Source organism: Haliotis asinina, chromosome 2 (assembly GCF_037392515.1).
Source record: "Haliotis asinina isolate JCU_RB_2024 chromosome 2, JCU_Hal_asi_v2, whole genome shotgun sequence".
NCBI lineage: Eukaryota > Metazoa > Mollusca > Gastropoda > Lepetellida > Haliotidae > Haliotis > Haliotis asinina.
Window position 1 is genome coordinate 32,062,020 of NC_090281.1, and position 20,199 is coordinate 32,082,218.

The window sequence follows — 20,199 nt, forward strand, 5'->3', positions numbered from 1 at the left end:
GGTTTGTCGTATTTTCGCACATGACAAGCATCGTGAGGGAGAACGAGTCTTCTAGGATGCTACTCATAATCAGGGAGCCTATGAAGAGGGTTGTAGAGTATCCCTGTCAAAATGTATTCATTCGTGACCTACTCGTGTTATTCCGGGAGGACCCCTTTTTCGGGGATCCGGAAAGGGATCCGTGCTGATAAATGTTTCGTTGTGTGAGATATGCACCAGGAAGCGCACCGCGTGATCTGGGGTATTGGGAATTCCCCTTGAGTCTTGGTTTTTCCAGGTACAAAGCACAGGTGAAATAGATAGAATAGGAGCTGAGATCTTCTAGAGTTAATTACATCAACTAAGTAAGTAGTGTTATCATTTTACATCACAATACTCCCTCGAGCTCTATCCATGTAACACCGTTGCATTTCTAGAGTTGCCACATGCCACCACAGGGATAAGAAGGAAGGCCATTTGCGTTTGTTGTGAAATACACAATTAAATGGCCGCTGCCTTCGCCTGCACAGACTATATGGACGCTCTGATTCGATAAATCACGAATGATTACGGAGTTCTTTGTGTCGGTATACAATAAATAAAGTAAACTTGATTTAGCGTGGAATTGTGAGGTGTATTTGATACGACGCAGTTATGGAAAAAGTTCTAAAGGGCGTCATGTGTATATATAGATAGGTTAACTATAAATAGATTATGAAATGCGGCCAAACTATATTTTTTCGCTTTCATGCTGATTCCAAGTTCTCCACATGAGTGAAATGTCTGAAGTCTATTTTTGTTGTCCATGATCATAATATGTATGTATGTGCGTGCGTGCGTGCGTGCGTGTGCGTACATACATGCAAAATATATTGGGAAGCACGTTTTCCTTTACTGTGATATTGACATCCAATTTGAACAAGTTGTAAATTCGTATATAGATGGGCGATGGCCATGCAGTAACTGCCTCACGTGTGAGTAAAATAGTTTCTGTTTAGTTTTGAATACCTCTTTATCAGCGTCACATCATGGAGGTCAGATCGACGACAACGTCATCGACGACCGCTCTGCACGGAGCGATGCAGTTCGGCAACAACAACAGCATCCTTTACAAAAACTGTGCCATTACTTACATCACCAACATCACCAACAACTGCAAACATTGTCACCCAGCTGAGGAACATGTTGTGTCAGAAGGTATCGTTCAGCACATTGCGTGCAATACCAATGCATCAGTAACCGAATGAATTAAGTGAAGTGTCACCTTTGCAGATGCATTCACTCAAACGAACTGAATATCATTCATTACTTCAAAGTAACACCGAAATTTTATATTGCTTGTCACAGTTTTTTTTCTTTTTTTTTCACACGGATAGTGTGAATTTCACGCCTTTCACCAAACACCAAAGTCAACACCAGGTGTATCGACAGGAGGCATTTTTCCATCAAAATTACACGAGAGATTTCTTTTGCGTGACGGTCATAGCTAGGGCCGCCATGTTGTTAAGTAGCTTGAGCAATCGGAACGGTTGAATGAAACCGCAGAGTGGGTAATTTGAGATTATAAGAACCAGGGTAACGGATCCATAGGTAATAAAAACCCGAGGTTTTACTGAAATGCGTTTCCTGGAGATATGGGGGATAATAGTCTTCAGATTTTATTGTTCGTGAAACGACGTAGCTTCATATGTACAGGTGTGACTCCAGATACACCACGTGACCTGGTACCAAGTCCCGCTGTTCACACGACCACCAGATCTAGAGTGAGGCTTGTTGACTGTCAGGGTAGAGAACTGGAGCTGGGGGACATCGTGGAAACTGATAGAATTCACGGTATCTACGTAGGTGAGAAATGATACGTTGCGAGACTGAAATACATTTGTCTCTTGTGGCTCTGTTTTAACAAACATGTTTTTACTCGCCACTGAAATTTGACTCTAATGTATCCGCCAAGACTACTGCACTGATACAGAGACCTGCTTAAATGCATGTATTTCTGCATGTATAAGTCCCGAGATAGGTCTGATATATTGTTCGAGTTCATTGCTATATCATGTTACCGTTAACATGGAATACCCAATCAGACACAGTCTACTGATTCCGATCAAACCCAGTATACCTCAGGCAGGATACACAAGTTAGATATGAGGGGGTCATCGACATTCCTGTCTCCGGACAGATGGTGCATCTGCTAGATATGGTCCATTGGTAGAATATGTCAGTCGTGCCACCCTCACTACGTATAATGTGTATTGTCCTCTGATTTTCAACAGATCTGTGAACTGATGTTAATGCATAAGGAATCTCAAATAATCGTTGATCAAAATTTAGGTGAAGAGCGTGGAATGAACCAGGATACTGTCAGTAGCATTGTTACTGTTCTGATGCATATATGCATAACACAGTGTGTGCCGATTTAGTTGAGCCATCTTTTCATCAGTGAGATCCAAACAGTTGGGTGTCGATGGAATCTATAATGTTGAAACAAATGTATTTCTGACGACAGCATGCCTTTGGGTATAATCTGCCAAGCTGCCAGCGAATTATGCATGGTTTGTGCCATATGAATCGATTACAGAATCACCATCTGTACGTCGGTACTACAGGGAACGCCAGGGTGTGGAGATGAGAGACGAGATTGCATGAGATGTCATGGATTCATGCTTGACAACATGATGGCGTGCTGCTCTGATTATCAGGTCACACATGCACGGCTTCTGACAGACAAACACGTAGATCATTCGGAAGACAGGATTTAGTGTAAACTTAAGGATTGAAACTATTCCTGAAAGACTGTTAAAGAGTGTCAAGTCTCTATCACCATGACCGTTCGAAAGACAGGATTTGGTGTAAACTTGGTGGCTGAAAGTGTTGCAGAGTGTTAAGCCTCTGTCACTATGATCGGTGAAGGTTTCTGTTCAGTTGCAAAGGCTTGACTACATTCATCACAGTGATTTTTAGATGACCCTGTATGTTATTCCGACAACATTATTGCCTTTCTCAAGTAACATGATTCTTCGAGACAGTCACACGTAAGTGTGTCACTAATACTCAGAATTTCCGCCTTAAGTGTGTGCGAGATACTTTAGTATTAACATTTCACTCTCATGGTGTACAGGTGTTCAGGTGCGTGACCTGTCTCCAGGTGTGTATTATGGCGTTGTTGCAGGAGACGGGATGATCATCGGGAGGGACAGGAAGACTCGGAGGATCGTCCATGAACCAATAAATGTGGAGGAACCTTTCACTTCATGTTCATTACTTCAGTAAGTATGGTGTTCACTTGATCATCTCTGTGCTACTGTTGTGTAATGTGTAAAGGATAGTACACCACAGTTAACGATTTGGTATAATTAAATCTTTCACGAGTTTAATAAAAATGGTATTTCACGGAAGCAAGTATCGTATTCTGTGTATTACTCTCACACAAATTAATGGAAACTGCGGTTTGACAGACTACAGTATGGAGACTCTCAGCTTTCCATGAGTAGCCTTTTATGGCTAGCATGGGTTGCTAAAGGCCAATTCTACCCCCGGGACCTTCACGGGTCGACTTGTCATATGTGATTCATGACAACTGTGTGAGCAAATCGTTTTGTTGCCATTTATATTCACACGTTTGCCATTTTTGTTGGTTTGAATGGAGATAACTCACTTTTTACGTTGTGATACTGATAATACTTTGAAACAACCGTTCACAAATTGGAACATAGATTTTTGTTTGAAATACATAATCAGATATACAGCGTATGCATTAACTGGTCATAAGAGACTTTGTAAGATGTTGTTTCTATAACATCTGTTGAGTGTATCATCGTTACTTTGTACTCAGTGGCCGTGATGTGACCGTTCCATGTCAGTTTCGAGTAGATGTTGAGACGCAGTTGAGATGTGAAGTGTGCATTAATATACAAACACAGTTATACAGTTTGTGCAGTCTATGCAGTCTGTGGCCGTAATAAACATTGTAAGATTAAGTAAATAAGTAAATATATATTCAACTGAGTGAGCTATCGCTTGCTTTGAAATATATGACTGTGATGGGGCGGTACCATGTTAGTTCTGAGGAGATGTTGAGACGCAATTTTATGTAATGCAAATATAATATCACTGGCCCCTTTTCAACGCAAATGATTTTAAAAAGCTCAATTTTAAAAACTCATCTTTTTTTCTTTTTTTTTTTTTTTTTTTGGTGGGGGGGGGGGGGGGGGGGAGAGAGGAGTTTGTTTGATGTTTGATGAATTACAGTTGCTCTTCAATGTTAGAGGCTTTTGACCACCAGTTGCAGGGAAACTGGGTCTGATGAGTCATTGTTGGATCACTAAGCAAATGCAATATCATTTAGCCTACAGCTTTGGACATAATCAAGTCATGGCTCCAGTTAAGCATATATCTCGGCTCAAATATTTGCAAACGCGCAGATCAGTGGACAGGTACACTTTAGGCACTGATTTCTAAGAAAGGCCATGTGACAAACTCATGGGCATGGATCTGGCGTGGAAATTCTGATTGTGTGTTTGTCAGAAATCTCCGGAAAATGCTTCCTACATATATAGTAACTGATGCCATTCATACATAAATATACGAGAAATGAATGATATATAAAACTGGCGGGAGATCACTTTTGTAAGTCAGTGAGATCGTAACATATACGCAAATGGCTTTCTGACTCTGTACTCCATCAGTTAATTCGATCCTGCTCCCAGCTTTTGTCCATTTGAAGTGCAGGATACAGGTGTTTGCAGCTACACTAAAATACTCCAAGGTGAACGTCAAGGTGGACACAACCTGAACTGAACGCAAGTCATGCAGTTAGTGAAACCTTCAAAATGAAGGAAAAAGCACCATTACAATAGGTGGGTATATGTACACCCTCTTTACTTCATTTCAGACTTGGACCTAAGTACAGCTCGACACAGATTGTACAGAGAGCCAGAGGGAAAGTCGGTCAGAAGTGTGATTATGGACCGGCGGACTTTGTGTTCTGGTGCTGTACAGACATGACAATGGAAGAGGTAGGAGGACATTGATTTGATTCTAAGTAGAACCGATTGTAAAGTTTGAAACTGACCTTTGTTTCCTCATTACAGAGAGTGGTCATACCGTGGACGGTGTTGGTAGATATGTCACATCTATGCCACCGCTACTCTAAATGTATAGCCATGTTTGTACACAAATCTACATGTATTTCATGTGTGTCCCGACATGTGTAGAAACTACATGTGTTATTGCCACATTCATGGTCTAAAATATCATTTCGGTCTGTCAGTCTACCTGCGTTAAATTTTGAACGAATGATTGAAGCCCAACAACTTAAAGATATTTTTTCAAGAGATAACGTTAAACTTCCTAACCCAAATGAAAATATGTTTAACAAGGTACAGGCAGTATCCCCAAAAGAGCAAGGGTTTGATTATTTTCATCAGTGTTATGATAATTCGCAATATAAGTTCAAATGCAATTTCAAGAACAATGAAACAATATATTTAACTGATGCTTCATGCCGTTCTAGCACGTTGTATCGTGAAGACAGTGTGTAATCTTTCTTCTGCTGCCTACTCTATGTACATTTTAGACACCCGTGAAGGTCCGAGGTAGAATAGGCCTTCAGCAACCCGTGCCTGCATAAAAGGCGACTATGCTTGTCATAAGAGGCGACCAACGGGATCGGATGGGTGGTCAGGCTCGCTGACTTGGTTGACACGTTTCATCGGTTCCCCATTGCGCATATTGAGGCTCATGTTGTTGATCACTGGATTGTGTGGTCCAGATTCGATTGTTTAGCTGGAATATTGCTGAATGCGGCGTAAAACTCAACTCACTCACCTTTTAGACATAATGCCGTGACTCCCGACGCTTACACAGACGTGTTTATACTGTTACTGTTTAACCGTGGTGCTTCATCCTGTTCTAGGACTTTGTATCGTGAAGACAGTGTACAACCTTTGTTCTGCTACCCTCTCGAGATATATCTTTCAGAAAGTGATTATACTGTTGTAGTGGATTGTACTAGAGGGCCTACAGGACCAAGAACATTGGATAGGGCTTCTAAGACTTCAAACATCACTGATGGCTGACCACTGATGAGGTCCATTCCTGATGAGTTAAGAGTCCAGACCAGACATCTGGACATACAACACAGCCGACTCATCTCAAATGATGTGGCTTAATTATGAAGAATACATTCCAGATCCTGTCCATGTGTTCCAAGCATGTACTCCCATATTGGGTACTTTTAGCTGATTGATTTTTTTGCTGTGTGTATGTGTCACTACTTATTCTAGATCACTGACACATGCTTGACGTAAACACAGATGTGTGTCATGTAGAGTAAACAATGTACACCCCTAAATTAACACATCTATTTATTTATATAGATAAGGTGTTATTTTCTATTATATTTTAGGGATTAATAACACATAAAAAGAATGTTCACAAACGCTACGACACCCAAAACTTGCTCTGCCTCGTGTTCTGTCGTAGGAAATGTCGTGACAATATACCGGGGTTTTTTTTATTGGGTCTATCTTTATCTATATCGTGTCAGTTTGTACTGCACTTGGAAATTAAACAAAGGATGCTTTTCCAAAGTAAAAATCAAAGCAAAACATGTGTCAGTTAATGACTTTTCGTCGTAAACGATAGTTTTTTCAGTGACTGTGAACACGGCAACGCGTAAGCTGGTTTCTGTCTTTACATTTTGCATATTGTCGCTGCGCACATTGAGTCGGGAACCAGACCCGAAGCGAGACGTCGGACCCTCGCTTATATCATTTTAAAAGGAGAGTTGTCGCCCCTCGCAACAGAAAACGAACAATCTTGCAGCGAACAGTCTTGCAGGTTCCGGGAATCAAATAGCATTTGATCATGTTTTTCAACATCAGATTATAGAACACAGTGACTTTTGTTTTACAATATGTTTTATATGTCAGTTATGTCCCATTATTTGGTATCCATATGCATTTACTATATTTTCGTGTACATCTGTTCTGATCTTGATTCATGCAGACCGACTCCGTAGTCTAGTTGGTAAAGTGTCGGTCGAGAGCAGAAAGCCGGTGTTTGATTTCCGAACCTGCTGCTAGGCACTGAGAGGATGAGAAATTTATCTCTATACTGTGTTTCAATGTCGCCATGATAACAGAGTGGAGTGACATTGTATATAAAGCTGGTCTTTGTGTACAAACTCACACTGACAAGAGCGCACACGCACGCACGCATGCATGCACGCACACACGACCCTGTGACAGTGTCTTGTGACAAAGATTAAGCTCTCACCGACTCTCTCTACACCTCACGGCCCCCATCTCCCAATCCCTACTCACACACCGATATCTTCAATGTCACAAAGCGAAAAGACCACGCCTTAAGAATAAAACATGTCTGTACATCATAAGTACATTCTACCATGCTTCTTGTGAGCTTGTGTGGATAATCGTGTATCTTATGACAGAAGCAATTGTTCATGGTTTTTCTACACATTGTGTTATTCAAAAACGTAGAGTTAGTAAGCTGGTAAGACATGGCCATTATCTGTTGGTAGATAGCTAACAAGTGGTAACACAATATAATGTGTGCAATACAGAAATAAAGGTGTTTCCCATTTTGAATTTGTGTCCTCATTATTCATACGCCATATGCAATCCTCATATGAATGAGGAAACATGGTTCACACCGAGCGTAGCGATTACAGACTGGATCCATTTTTGAACTACCAAGTGCTCTTGTCAATTGAACCATGTTGCGCCTGTCCTCAGACAGCAGGCTAAGCCTTGACCACACGTTGCATGTCTCCAGGCTACAATATGTAAGCCTTTGGGGCGAAAATGGTGAAGTGTGGACTATAGACTGCGTATCTTCAAACTAAGCCTTGATGCTAAAGGGATGCAGTGTGGAATATTGACTGCATATCAAAAAGCGACGCCTTGAGGCGAGAGGGGTATAGTGTGGACCATAGACTACATGTCTTCAAACTGAAACATACAGAAAACATAGAACAAGGATGAATAACAAAGAATATTGTTGTATAAATCACGCACATGTAAATGTTCATATGTTTTATTTAATACATCACACATATGTAAATGTACATATTTTCATCTAAACAATGACACATACGTAAAAGTACATTTCTTGTATTTTCTATATACATCATACACGTGGATATCTTAATACATGCATATATAAATAATGTAAATATAAAAGTGTATAGATGATCTTTTTTCTCCTGGATAACCATGATGATTCGTTCGACAAGCAGGAGGAAGATAGTCTCTCATTGATGGGACGCCTCATACAACATACATACACACATATATATATACTCTTTTATTCCTCCACAGTGAAGAGTACAGAATAAACGATAATTATGCACTTATTTCAGGATTTGACATGCATTATTGGAGTTAATATCACATTTTCGTTTAATCAGTCAAACGCAAGAATCAAACTGAGTCACTTCAAGACAGCTTTGTACATCATGGTGATGTATTTTAAACATAGCGTGGAAAATTCAGGCAAGGCCTCTGTGATCAGAGAATAGTCCCTTATACATGATAACAGGAACTCAGTAAGTTCAGTTGGATTCATGTCGTGGAGTTTCACGCTGAATTAGATCAATCCACAGTTGCCTCTGTGTATCCTCGCACAACTACGGCGTTAGTCAGGGGTCATCATACATCAACCCACACCGATGGCACAGGCCTGCTTTACACAAGTCTCTCACTGAAGCACAAACTTTGATAACAAAGTTAGCTTGCCGTCTTAGTGATGCATCAGGCAATGACACCGCCCATGCAGGATGGACTTCAAGCTGGATCCGCTAGAACTTGTGATGATCAGAGTCATCGGCCAGCTGACTGTTCCAATGTGCCACATTATACTCTCTCTCCTCCACTTCGAACGCCCTAAGAAGGATCCTGATTCTAGTAATTTTTCCAAGAGACAACAGAGTACGTACTTCTTGAGCACCCTTACAAAATCAGGCATACATCCAAACGATGACGCTGAGACGTTGTGTAAGTAGTATAGCAACCGGGATATGAACAGCTTGTGATATAGATATCTGTGGTCCATATTCAAGAGATCATCAAGGCCTTTGATGTATCCAGGAAAACAACATGGGCATCCTCCTTTCTTTCGTGGTAGTGGTGTATCGTCTCGTGCATGTTGAAGGATGTGTGAAGTGGAAAAGTTATCTTGTTATGTTCAAAATCTTTTATTTTCTACATCGAGCAAGTGTAAATGTACATATATTTTGTTTTATATATCTTGCACATGTAAATGTACATTTCTTGTATTTTCTGAATCACACACGTGTATGCCTACATCTAAATACATGTACATATTAATAATATAAATATAAAATTGTATACATGATCTTATCTTCTCCTGGACAACCATGATGACTCGTTCGATAGGCAGGGATAGGATAGTCTTTCATTAATGGAACGCCCCCCACAAAATACATACACCCTATATCAGTACAGCTATCTCTCACCCTCGCGTTATGCATAGCATGTGTCGTCGGCGCAGAGCTAGCGGATATAGATACAACTCTCAACAACCCATTATCGCTGTATCACTTCAAGCATCACTATTTCATCTTCCTGTTCCGATTCCTCCCTCAGAGCTCAGCATGGGACAGCTTATCTGGAAGGATGAGATTTCTTTTCACGTTCAATCCGTTCATCCATTTTACTCCCACCCCCACGTTCAATACAGAGAGAGAGAGAGAGAGACAGAGACAGAGACAGAGACAGAGACAGAGACAGAGAGCAACAAGCAATGCACACTCAATCCCTATCAGTTCCCTATCGATTCAAAGAGGGAGATTTTAAAATCTCATCACGTTAAACCTTCTCAGACTTGTCTGATATTATAAGATGCAGAAGTTCCTTCCGCATGACAACCATGTATTTTAGTTCCAGCATTATTGCCTCATCTTCCTGTTCCGATTCTTTTCTCACAGTTCATCATGGGGAACGTTCTCCGGGTCACCTGATGTGATGGGTTTCCGTCTCACAGCCTTCTTGTTCGTCCATTTAACCCCAGCTCTGACTTCAGCTTCCGTCTTCTCCATCATCTTCTTGTCCTCCTCTGCAAATTCTTCAGCATCGTGAATCATTTGCTCCAGATTTTCAGGCGAGAGTCCATCTCCGTAGAGGTCATGAATGACAATGCTATTCTTGTTTCCTGTTCTTACGTCCTCCGCCGAGACCGTCAACAGACCATTCACGTCTATCTCAAAGGTAACATCGATCTCTGGCTCTCCTGTCGCCGCTGGAGGAATTCCTTTGAGTTCAAACTTCCCGAGCATATGGTTGTCCTTCGTCATGGCTCTCTCGCCTTCAGAGACAAGGATCTCCATCACATCCTGGTCGTCCTCGGTTGTTGTGAACTGCTGTGTCTTCTTGGTGGGGATGATTGTGTTTCGACTGATGATCTTTGACATGACTCCCCCAATGGTCTCGATGCCGAGACTCAGGTGATTAATTTCAAATAAATCAAAACATTCATCCTTGGTTTCGTCGTAAGTGGCATAAAATGCTGCCACCAGGGCCGCTCCATGGACTACAGCTTCTTCTGGGTGAATGCCTTTGTTTGGCGCCTGGAATACAAGATCAACAGCATTGGTCCTTCTTCTTTGTGTGACATTTTTGAAGATGGGATGTGCAAACTAGTCAAACTTTTTAAATAACAACTTCTTTACTTGACGAGTGCGACGTTGCGATACAGGGCCCTTTTCGAAGATCTCTTAGCGCTAAGATACTAATAGGTTAATGTTAATGTATAGCACTTACGACTGATAAGATAGCTTCGAAAATCTAGGCACTCGTTCTTATAACCTTGTCAAACCGTCATTGTACGTTACAGTCAGATAGTGAAATCAGTCATTTCGTAAAATGACTAAGAGAGTCTGCCATTTCGCATCATTTTGTGTAACAATAATCAATATACTTCAGTCATTTCATAAAATTTCATGTTGAGTGATTGACATCATGAGCATCGATCTAAGCAATAGCGATCGGAATGTGTCAGCCAAGTTTGCGAGCCTGACCACCTGATACCTTCAGTCACCTCTTACGACAAGCACGGCTGTTGAAGACGAGTTCTAACCTGGGTCTTCACAGGTACAGCGTCTGGAGAATTCACACAACTGTGAACGACGTACTCCTTCCAAGGTTATGTTGCTCACCTTCCCGTCAAAGAATTCCTTGACCATTTGCTGAACCTTGGGTATCTCACTTGCTGCTCCCACCATAATAATCTCGTGGATGTCCGTCCTGTTCAAGTATTCCTCATCTAAAGCAGACTGCATGTAGTTTAAAGTTGACTCAAACAGGTCCTGCCAAAAAAAATCATAAAATGAATACATTCATATTATTCAAGACTTGCTACAATATCTTTCTCCAGAGTGCAAACATGTCATCCCTTAACAAACAAAGGTTCAGATATTGAATTCGTTATGATCCGTGATAGTTTAGATGGAATATAAAGCTGTTTCATAAATGACATGGTAAATTAAGAAGAATAAGATTGTAACAAACCCTATACATGTCCCAACACAAGTGCAATAATAAAGTGTAACAGAATGTGAGTGAATGAGTTTAGCTTTACGCCGAAGCCAGTCATTTGATCGTCTGGACCAGACAACACACTGATCAACAGCATGGGCATCGATCTACGTAATTGGGATACGAGGCCATGTGTCATCCAGCTCAGTGAGTCTGACCACTCGATCCCGTTAGTCGCTTCTTACGACAAGCATGAATTACTGGTGATCAATTCTAACCAGGATCTTCACGGTGTATGTACAGAATATGCATGACCAAGTACCATTGCAATAGCTATATTATAAATGGCAATATTGTAATAATCTACATGTATGATCTAGCATCATAACAGGGCATGTATAGCACGTCACACTTTAATATGATCTCACATCAGCAACCACCATTCTGTTATTGAATCAGTATAACTGGACATGTACGTACGACGTAAAGTTCCTCCAGTTTGGCTCTAGTTAAGACTTCAGAGAAATCATGGCCGCCTATGAGAGACTCGATCTCTACCCGAGTCGCATGCCGGGAAGACAGGGCTCGCTTCGCCTTCTCCACCTCCCGAGACAGTTTCTGGATGGCCCCGCTGTCTTCCCGTAGATCCTGCCCCGTCTTCGTCTTGTATTGTTTGATGAAGTAATCTATCAGTCTCTGATCGATGTCTTGAGCACCTGGCACAGAATGTATGGAAGACATGTAATGCCATAAACAATATACGACACTATGTTGTATTATTTTAAAAGTGATGTTGTTTATTGACAGAATACTTTACGCATGAGAACACATTTAGAGCATACAAATTGGTATAGCGTGGCTATGAAAAATATATTACTGCCTGTCAGGTAGACCACGGCAAATCACTTGCACTATGACACCAGTAGATATTTGTGGCAACAGGATGAGATCTAGGTAAACAACTTCAGCAACATGTCCACACCCTTACTTGCATGCGTGTCGCCATTGGTGGCCACCAACTCGATAACGCCGTTGTCGATGGTGAGGACTGACCCTTCAATAGTTCCCCCTCCCACGTCAAACACCAGGACGTTCTTTTCGCCATCTGACTTAGTAAGGCCGTACGCTACAGAGGCAGCAGATCTACAATGTACACGTTTCTATAGGTTCATGATCATCATTATTGCCATTTTATCAATTTTATGGTTATTCGTGTCTCTGATGAAATGACTTCACCATTTATCTGAACGAGTCCCCGTGAAATTATCTTACAGACAGATGAACAATGAGTATGGTGCAACGTATTTAACATACAGAAGACCTATTTCAATGGTAAGTTAAATATGAAACTGCCTCACTCAAATATATACTACCAACGTGTGTGTATTAAATTAATTGTAAACACATACTGTTATCATTAATTTGTCCTTATTGTTACCAATAGTTTTTATGCGAAATATGATTTCTGTATTGACACACCTGATTAGAGGTCAAGGTTACAAGCTTCACGATTCAGACAAAGATCAGTTTTCGAAGGGTTTAGTTTAGGATGTTGAGAAATGTGGAGCTTTAATGGAATATACGGCATCATAACACTGACGGTTCGTTGTTTATACGTATGACGTTCATCCCAGCAATGCTGCCGGCGTCTCTGGTTGCCATCCTTTGGGCGTCGTTGAAGAAGGCGGGGACGGTGACGACGGCGTGGGTGACGTTTTCTCCAAGGTAGTTCTCTGCTATCTCTTTCATCTTCGACAACACCATCGCTGAGATCTCCTCCGGAGCGAACACCTTGTCCTCTGACCCAACTCTTACTTCTATGTACGGCTTGTTTTCCCTGTTTATTACCTGGTGAATAAACGTGTATTCTTCTTTGACCAAACATTAACCTTAATCCTGTTACTTGATGGATAATCATACGTTCTTCTTTGACCAAACCGTAAGCTGAATGTCTTGTTTATTATGTGGTGGATAAACAAGTATCCTCTTTGACCAAACCTTAATCCGAATCTCTTGTTTATTATCTGGTTGATAAATGTGTATTCTTCTTTGCACAAACCGTAAGCTGAATGTCTTGTTTATTATGTGGTGGATAAACAAGTATCCTCTTTGACCAAACCTTAATCCGAATCTCTTGTTTATAATCTGATAGATAATCGCACATTCTTCTTTGATCAAACCTTAACTTGAGTCTCTCGTTTATTACCTGTGGCTCCTTTCACGGAGCAACCTTAAGTAAGGTTAACCTTAACTCCCATTCGTTAACATTGCACTCAAGTTAATTTAGTGTGTTACGATTACCTTAGTGCTTCATGAAAGGAGGCCCTGGTTGATAAACATCCGTAAATCCGTAATCTGGATCCCCTATGTATTACTTGATATATACACAGTGTTACGGTTAATAATTTGCCGTGACAAACGATGTAGGAAATCCCCTGTGAACCAGCAAAACCGAACTAAGGCAAGTCTTAAACATTCATATATTGTATTATTACGCAACGAGAGCAAGGTATACAAAGTCACAAGTCAATTTCACAATACCGATTTCAAATACAATACAAGTGAGACAAAATCTAAGGCAATGGGTCACAAGATATAATATAGCAAACTAACCAAAGTCTTAGTGCGAGAAAGAATCAGGTATGCAGAATGTAACAGAGCGAGCGGTCTGATGGAGGCTATGAAGCGTATATCCTCCAGTTATGTGAATGTAGAAGGACCTCGAACAGTGTTCCGGAAGTCAGAAAATAGACAGCCAAGGGCAGATAATTTCAGCCTGCTACCAAAATCTTAAAAATGCTGACCGTCTATTAAACGAAATGTGACCCATCAGAAGTATTATTCAAAACACTAAACGTTGTGACCCAATAATAATTATTCATTAATTAATAACAAAATATACAGAAAATTCACACTCGTAACAACAGATTGATGCATACATTCTACTGCGACTAAAGCTTTACCTGAAATCCACACACAGAGTTAGATCGAGGTTTAGGAGTGTTATGTAAACAATAGAACAATGCTGCAAAATAGGATACAGCTTTGATATATACTACACAGAGCTTGTAACTTTTATAAACTTTTAGTCACTTTGGTACAATACATGAACGTTTATTAAGACTGTCTTCAAATGAAAAGATACATTGATAACTGTGGGATTTGTTGATGTATTAACGGAAGGGTAACTATAATTTTAAAGCTGGAAAATATTTCTCTGTTCCGCAGGAAACAAGGACATTCCAAGAGGAAGTGAAACTTGTCATCAATGGAACATGAATTACAGTTTGTGCATATCACATACAGTTGTTTCATGCAGTTTTGATATTTGATACACATTGCAGACATTTGTAAAGTGCACTGCATACATTTTTATCATATTATTAGCATTGGATATAGTATTTATGTCCTTTGTATCCACATGGTCCTTAATGTGGTGACCTACCTTCAGTTACCGTTTATATGTATTTTGTTGTCCGTAAATGTTGTTTTATTTTACAGTTACATGCCAGTTTCAGTTATTTAACTATGATAATCTAGTTATTTCACTGCCTTTTATTGACACGATTGTATAATTCAGTTGCGTTTATTATGGATTCATAGAATTCACAACTTCTTAAAGTCACGATGTGACTGAAATATTGCCGGTGTAACTGAAAATCTTGCCTCACTCATGCTCTTTGCAGGAGTGAACGCTAGAGAGTGGAGGGAGTGATACTGGTCCCCTTTATGCACATTTTATATAGTTCCGACTGGCAGAAAATAGAGCCGTGACAATCACTACATGCAGCTTTGATATACACTGCATTCAATTCTGATGTAGTTTGAATTGTAATGATACCGTAGCTTTCACTCGTCTTTAGTACAAGACATACAAAACTTCCGTAAGTAGTTATATTTTGGTAGACCATGACGAGTAAGCTTCATATGGAAGAAATGAGTGGTGCAGTTCTTAGTTAACTTGAAGAGTTCGAGGCTTCCATTTTACAGGATATTATTTCGATCAACACTCACAATACACATTATTTTCTGTAAAGGGAGAACGCACGCACGCACATGCAAATTCCACATACCTTGAAAGGATATCGTTGTATATTGCGCTGTACAGACTGGTCATCCCAGGTGCGGCCAATCAGACGTTTGACGTCAAAGATGGTGTTCTGGGGATTGTTGGTCATTTGATTCTTGGCGGCGTCTCCGATCAGGGTCTCCCCATCCGGAGTGAACGCTACATACGAGGGGGTGATCCTCTTCCCATGTTCGTTGGGGATGATCTCCACATGATCGTTCTCACCCACAGCTACACTGAAAAACACAATAAGTTACATTTCAATGTATAAGACCTGTGAAGGTCCCGGGGTAGAATAGGCCTTCAGCAACCCATGCTTGCCATAAAAGGCGACTAACGGGATCGGGTGGTCAGACTCGCTGACTTGATGTCATCGGTTCCCAATTCCTCGTGTTGTTGGTCACTGGATTGTCTGGTCCATACTCGATTTTTTATTTATAAACCGCCGCCATATAGCTGGAATATAGCTGAGCGCGGCGTAAAACGTTCTCACTCACTCACTCACTCACTCACTCACTCATTCGATGTACAGTATTTCCTTGTTAAAGGAAATACGTTAAATATGTATTTTGTCGCAAATTCTCTTTGGTTCACCGATGATCAGAGTGTAAAGTGAGCTAGTACGCTAAATCCCCTAGCTCAGTCAGAATCTCGTGTGCTCTTGGTTCGAATCCCCAACTATGATTCTGTGATTTTCTCATCCTATTGGGCATCCGTCCATCACTCATCTCAGAACAAATGATGTTTTATACTTTATTGCCTATCACATATTTTTGTACTGAAAGGAGCAATGTTTTGGGGTTTTTCTAATTTATCGAATCTGACACAGATTTTTATTTTTATACTTTATTGCCTATCACATATTTTTGTACTGAAAGGAGCAATGTTTTGGGTTTTTTCTAATTTATCGAATCTGACACAGCACTGAGCTAGGCTTCGATTTGTTAGTTGCGCAGTCACACATATTAGGGACCGCTCACAATTTATGTCTAGGGGTGAGTTTTGTGAGTTTTTGAGGAAAAGCATGTGCAGTGTGAATGACACACTCAACGACCACCATCTTCCACCTTAATGTTTAAGCATAACTTTTAATGTTGTCGCGTATAAAATTGTTTACCCACCCGTATACCCCTATACATCCCTAGACACCCATCACCGTCACCCCCTAGCCATATATTATGAACGGTCCCTCACATTTACGATTTTTACAATGATAATTGCGCATTCCTGTCGTATCTACACCTCGAAAAGTTGATTTGGTGATAAAAAGTAAAGCAAACCTTTTTCTTTGGAAGGTATTTTGGGCGAGATCAATTTAACCAGTGTGCAATCTCGGGTATAAACCACGGATTAACATGGAAAAACCCAGAGATAACATTTGCAAAAATGTGGAACACAAATTATAGAAGCTTGAATTATTCACGTAAATCACTTGGTTCATGTTTAATGCCTTATACTTTGGTTGTTGTTTAACGTTGAACGCAGGAATATTCCAGCAATATTTGTAAATATTCAAGTCTATACCAGATAATCCAGTGATTGATATCATGAACATCGTCCGGCGTAATGATCAGTGTGACTTAACCTAACCACCTCAACAGGTTTCATCGCCTTTAACGGCCAGCACACGTTGTTTTGGACCTATATCCTTACTCCTGCACACACCAACACTTAAAAATACACAAAGCCAAATAAACAATGGTCAGATGCAACCCATGTTACAGTTGGGATTACATTTGTCAGCAGTACAGATTCTAGTATTTTTTGGTTGAGATTCGAACCCACACTCCAAGTCATGCGTCTAATCGCGAGCACATAAAGTCAGCCATCTAACCCACTCAGCTAACGCGGCTTCAACAAATCTTGAAGTTGAACAACTGTTAGTAGCAGAGTCTGTTCTTTACTGAGAAAGTGCCCGTGAGAGCATCTTTATGAAAATGGTAGTTTCTCCATAAAATTGATTCGTTTATCCGGACGTTTTCACTAGGAATGGTGCAACTGGCTTTATTGTAACTATCAACGCGGGCAAATACGACTGAGTGTGGATAAGTAAAAAGGACCTACCAGGTATAGTCTGTCCCAAAATCTATTGCTATTACAGTTCGGAACTTCTCACTGTTGCCGTCGGTGGAGGGTGTATCGCTGTGAACTGCTTGCACGGGACAGCATGTTACCCCTAGCAACAGCGCCAAGCATATAACCTCAGAGTTCATGGGGTTTGTTACTCGGTGTATTCCCGTAACTTGCTGAGACAGCTTTCTATATCCTGAAAAAGATTCCCATGAGGGCTATAAAAGTGACAGACGACAATTTGAGAAATGCATGTCCAAATAAAACGACACTGCAATGTCATCTTTGTTTTGTTTTCTTCATTGAGAATTAAAAATACCCGTTTCGCGTATTTCTGGAAAATGGATTACACCCAGCGTCGAAAGCTTTAAGTGCACGAGGGCCAATATTCTCATTTGCAATATTAATTCACTAAAGAAAGTGAAGAAAATGGGGGAAATGTGTAGAGGATGTATCACTTCTGTTGTTTCAAAGATATCAACCGATTAAAGGAAACGAGATTATTATTTAAGATTTTCCTAAACATGAGTGATGAGTTGTATTATCATGTTCGCATTACTGTTTCAGTTTTAAGAAATAAATCCATCAAAATTAAACTAAATAATCCGATACCTTACGCACACATTGTATGCAGTGATGCGTGTTTTCCATTATCGTGTGAGCAGAAATACATAAGCTGTTATCGCCTTGGCATATTCATTCCTTGAGCGGGTGGTGGGGTAGCCTAGTGGTTAAAGCGTTCATGTCAAAGACCCAGGTTTGATTTCCGACGTGGTTACAGTGAGTGAGGCCAATTTCTGATGTTCCCAGCCATGATATTGTGGGAATATTGCTAACATCGGTCTAAACTTAACTCACTCCTCCATCCATTCGTTGAGAAAGTGTTCCTTTTATTTAAAAGATACTTGACCAAACAACTCACTCTGATATCATTGTAACACGCCCCCTTGATCTATATAAACATTGTCTCCAACATCAAACGTACCCACGCTGTATGAATGTTAAAGTAATTTAGTTAATAAATATCATGAATATCATGAATACACTAGTAGTTTCTCTGGTTTTTAATCCTCCCGTAAGAAGGATGAAACTGACACAACAGATCCAGAATCCATCTTTGTCGTAAAGGAAACTGCCTTGTGAAAATGTCGTTCATGCCGTTGGAGATAATGTGTGATTTACAAAAGTGCAGGAGACGAATCCCATTTCCGCCCTAACAAACACTATGATGCAGAATTACATATTACACAGTCAACATATTTCTTTCGTTTCGAGTACGATCCTAATGTTCACTACTACCAGAATAACCAATCAAATGCCGCGATAAAAATAGTACACTTACCTCTGCGAATGAACACAACCAAAGATCGTAGTGATTGCTGCTTCGTACTGATTTCGTGATTGCTGTTTCATCTGTGCGTTTCCTCCAAAGATGTAACGCTCTGATTATTTCTACAACTTCATTGTCAACTGTGAATGAACAGCAGTCTTTTCGAGTTGAGCCGCAACTGCGACGAGTTCTCCATACAACGGGTCTCTGAGTAGCGTGGCATACATCGATTGGCTGTCAGACGTTCTCTGATTGGTTAGTGACAGTCACACTTCCTGAAACTAGTACCGCCTACTGGTTCACTGTTTGTAAACAACGTGAAGCAAGCGACGAAATTGTCTGTAGGGCCGAAGCAATATATTAACACCCTAGTGTGGCACATTTTGTAACGTCAGCTGGTTCTGTGAGACGTTATCAACTGTGTGTTTGTTTGTTTGTTTGTTAAACGCCGCACACAGCAACAGGCGTACTCCACCTGTCTACAAACAATCGAGTCTGGAATCGACATGATGTGGATCGAGACTGCATATTTGTATAACGCTATTTTTCAAGGCATTATCATTTGCAGAAGCCCAAAGTCTTTCATTAAGTTGAAAAGATCGAGGGCTTCTGCAAATGATAATGCCCTGAAAAATAGCGTTGCCCTTATATTATTACTCGCCCGTTGAAGATACTGCAGTGTAAGATTTGCACGGCTATATTACATACATAACACCAATGTAATACCTTTTGACATATGACGTCAAAATTTAAAGTTGTGACGTCACAATGCTAAAGTCGCTGTCGCAATTTTACTTGAGTCTGCATGACTCGCGGAAACCCGAGAGTCCCCACACTGTAAGCAATATCCCCGCAGTTTCTGTCACGTTATGTTGACAAGTAATAAACAGAATACTAAACTCGCTTCCGTGAAATACCATTTTTATTAAACTCATTAAAGATTTAGTATGAAACGAGCTTTCGCTCGTTTGATACCAAATCATTCACTCGTTTAATAAAAATGGTATTACCCGGAAGGTCGTTTAGCATCCTCTATTGCATCACTAGGCATCAGCTTAAAAGACAGAAAGTTTTATGTTTGAAAGAACGAACACAGACACGTTGCTGGCAAACCAGCTATCACTAACTAGTATTCGAACCATGATCATGAAGGCACACCTTCGGAACGCAACCGATTCTACCACAGTGATTAAAGTGGCTCTGTATCTAATCTTACACTCTAAGGGCAATACGTC

General features: G+C 40.5%; 2 protein-coding genes across 3 annotated transcripts; one reads left to right on the plus strand and one right to left on the minus strand.

Annotated features, from left to right (window-relative positions):
• Nucleotides 1–58: 58 nt before the first annotated feature.
• LOC137272482 (uncharacterized) lies at nucleotides 59–7,589 on the plus strand. Of its 2 annotated transcripts, none has more exons than XM_067804863.1 (6): nucleotides 59–344; nucleotides 999–1,176; nucleotides 1,687–1,824; nucleotides 3,149–3,245; nucleotides 4,871–4,994; nucleotides 5,980–7,589. In XM_067804863.1, the coding sequence occupies exons 2-6, from the start codon at nucleotides 1,008–1,010 to the stop codon at nucleotides 6,061–6,063; spliced, it is 612 nt and encodes a 203-aa protein (XP_067660964.1). In that variant the 5' UTR covers nucleotides 59–344; nucleotides 999–1,007; the 3' UTR covers nucleotides 6,064–7,589. The 2 variants fall into 2 exon arrangements, with proteins under 2 accessions (XP_067660964.1, XP_067660963.1); XM_067804862.1 differs by having other exon boundaries at nucleotides 254–344; nucleotides 3,125–3,245.
• A 432-nt stretch (nucleotides 7,590–8,021) lies between these two features.
• LOC137273608 (heat shock 70 kDa protein C-like) lies at nucleotides 8,022–19,182 on the minus strand. The gene is made up of 8 exons (XM_067806368.1): nucleotides 18,977–19,182; nucleotides 17,629–17,830; nucleotides 15,569–15,800; nucleotides 13,096–13,343; nucleotides 12,484–12,638; nucleotides 11,976–12,211; nucleotides 11,177–11,326; nucleotides 8,022–10,588 (listed from the first exon to the last, which is right to left on the minus strand). The coding sequence occupies exons 2-8, from the start codon at nucleotides 17,775–17,777 to the stop codon at nucleotides 9,944–9,946; spliced, it is 1,815 nt and encodes a 604-aa protein (XP_067662469.1). The 5' UTR covers nucleotides 17,778–17,830; nucleotides 18,977–19,182; the 3' UTR covers nucleotides 8,022–9,943.
• Between the last annotated feature and the right edge of the window lie 1,017 nt (nucleotides 19,183–20,199).

Bases quoted from the DNA above. Each gene is read 5' to 3' on its own strand.
- LOC137272482 (XM_067804862.1), top strand. From the start codon at position 1,008: ATGGAGGTCAGATCGACGACAACGTCATCGACGACCGCTCTGCACGGA. The intron at 1,825-3,124 runs GTGAGAAATGAT...ACCTGTCTCCAG, and splicing joins AATTCACGGTATCTACGTAG to GTGTGTATTATGGCGTTGTT. The intron at 4,995-5,979 runs GTAGGAGGACAT...ATACTGTTGTAG, and splicing joins CAGACATGACAATGGAAGAG to TGGATTGTACTAGAGGGCCT.
- LOC137273608 (XM_067806368.1), bottom strand. From the start codon at position 17,777: ATGAACTCTGAGGTTATATGCTTGGCGCTGTTGCTAGGGGTAACATGC. The intron at 13,344-15,568 runs GTATGTGGAATT...TTTATTCACCAG, and splicing joins TACAACGATATCCTTTCAAG to GTAATAAACAGGGAAAACAA. The intron at 10,589-11,176 runs GTGAGCAACATA...CTTGTATTCCAG, and splicing joins AGGAATTCTTTGACGGGAAG to GCGCCAAACAAAGGCATTCA.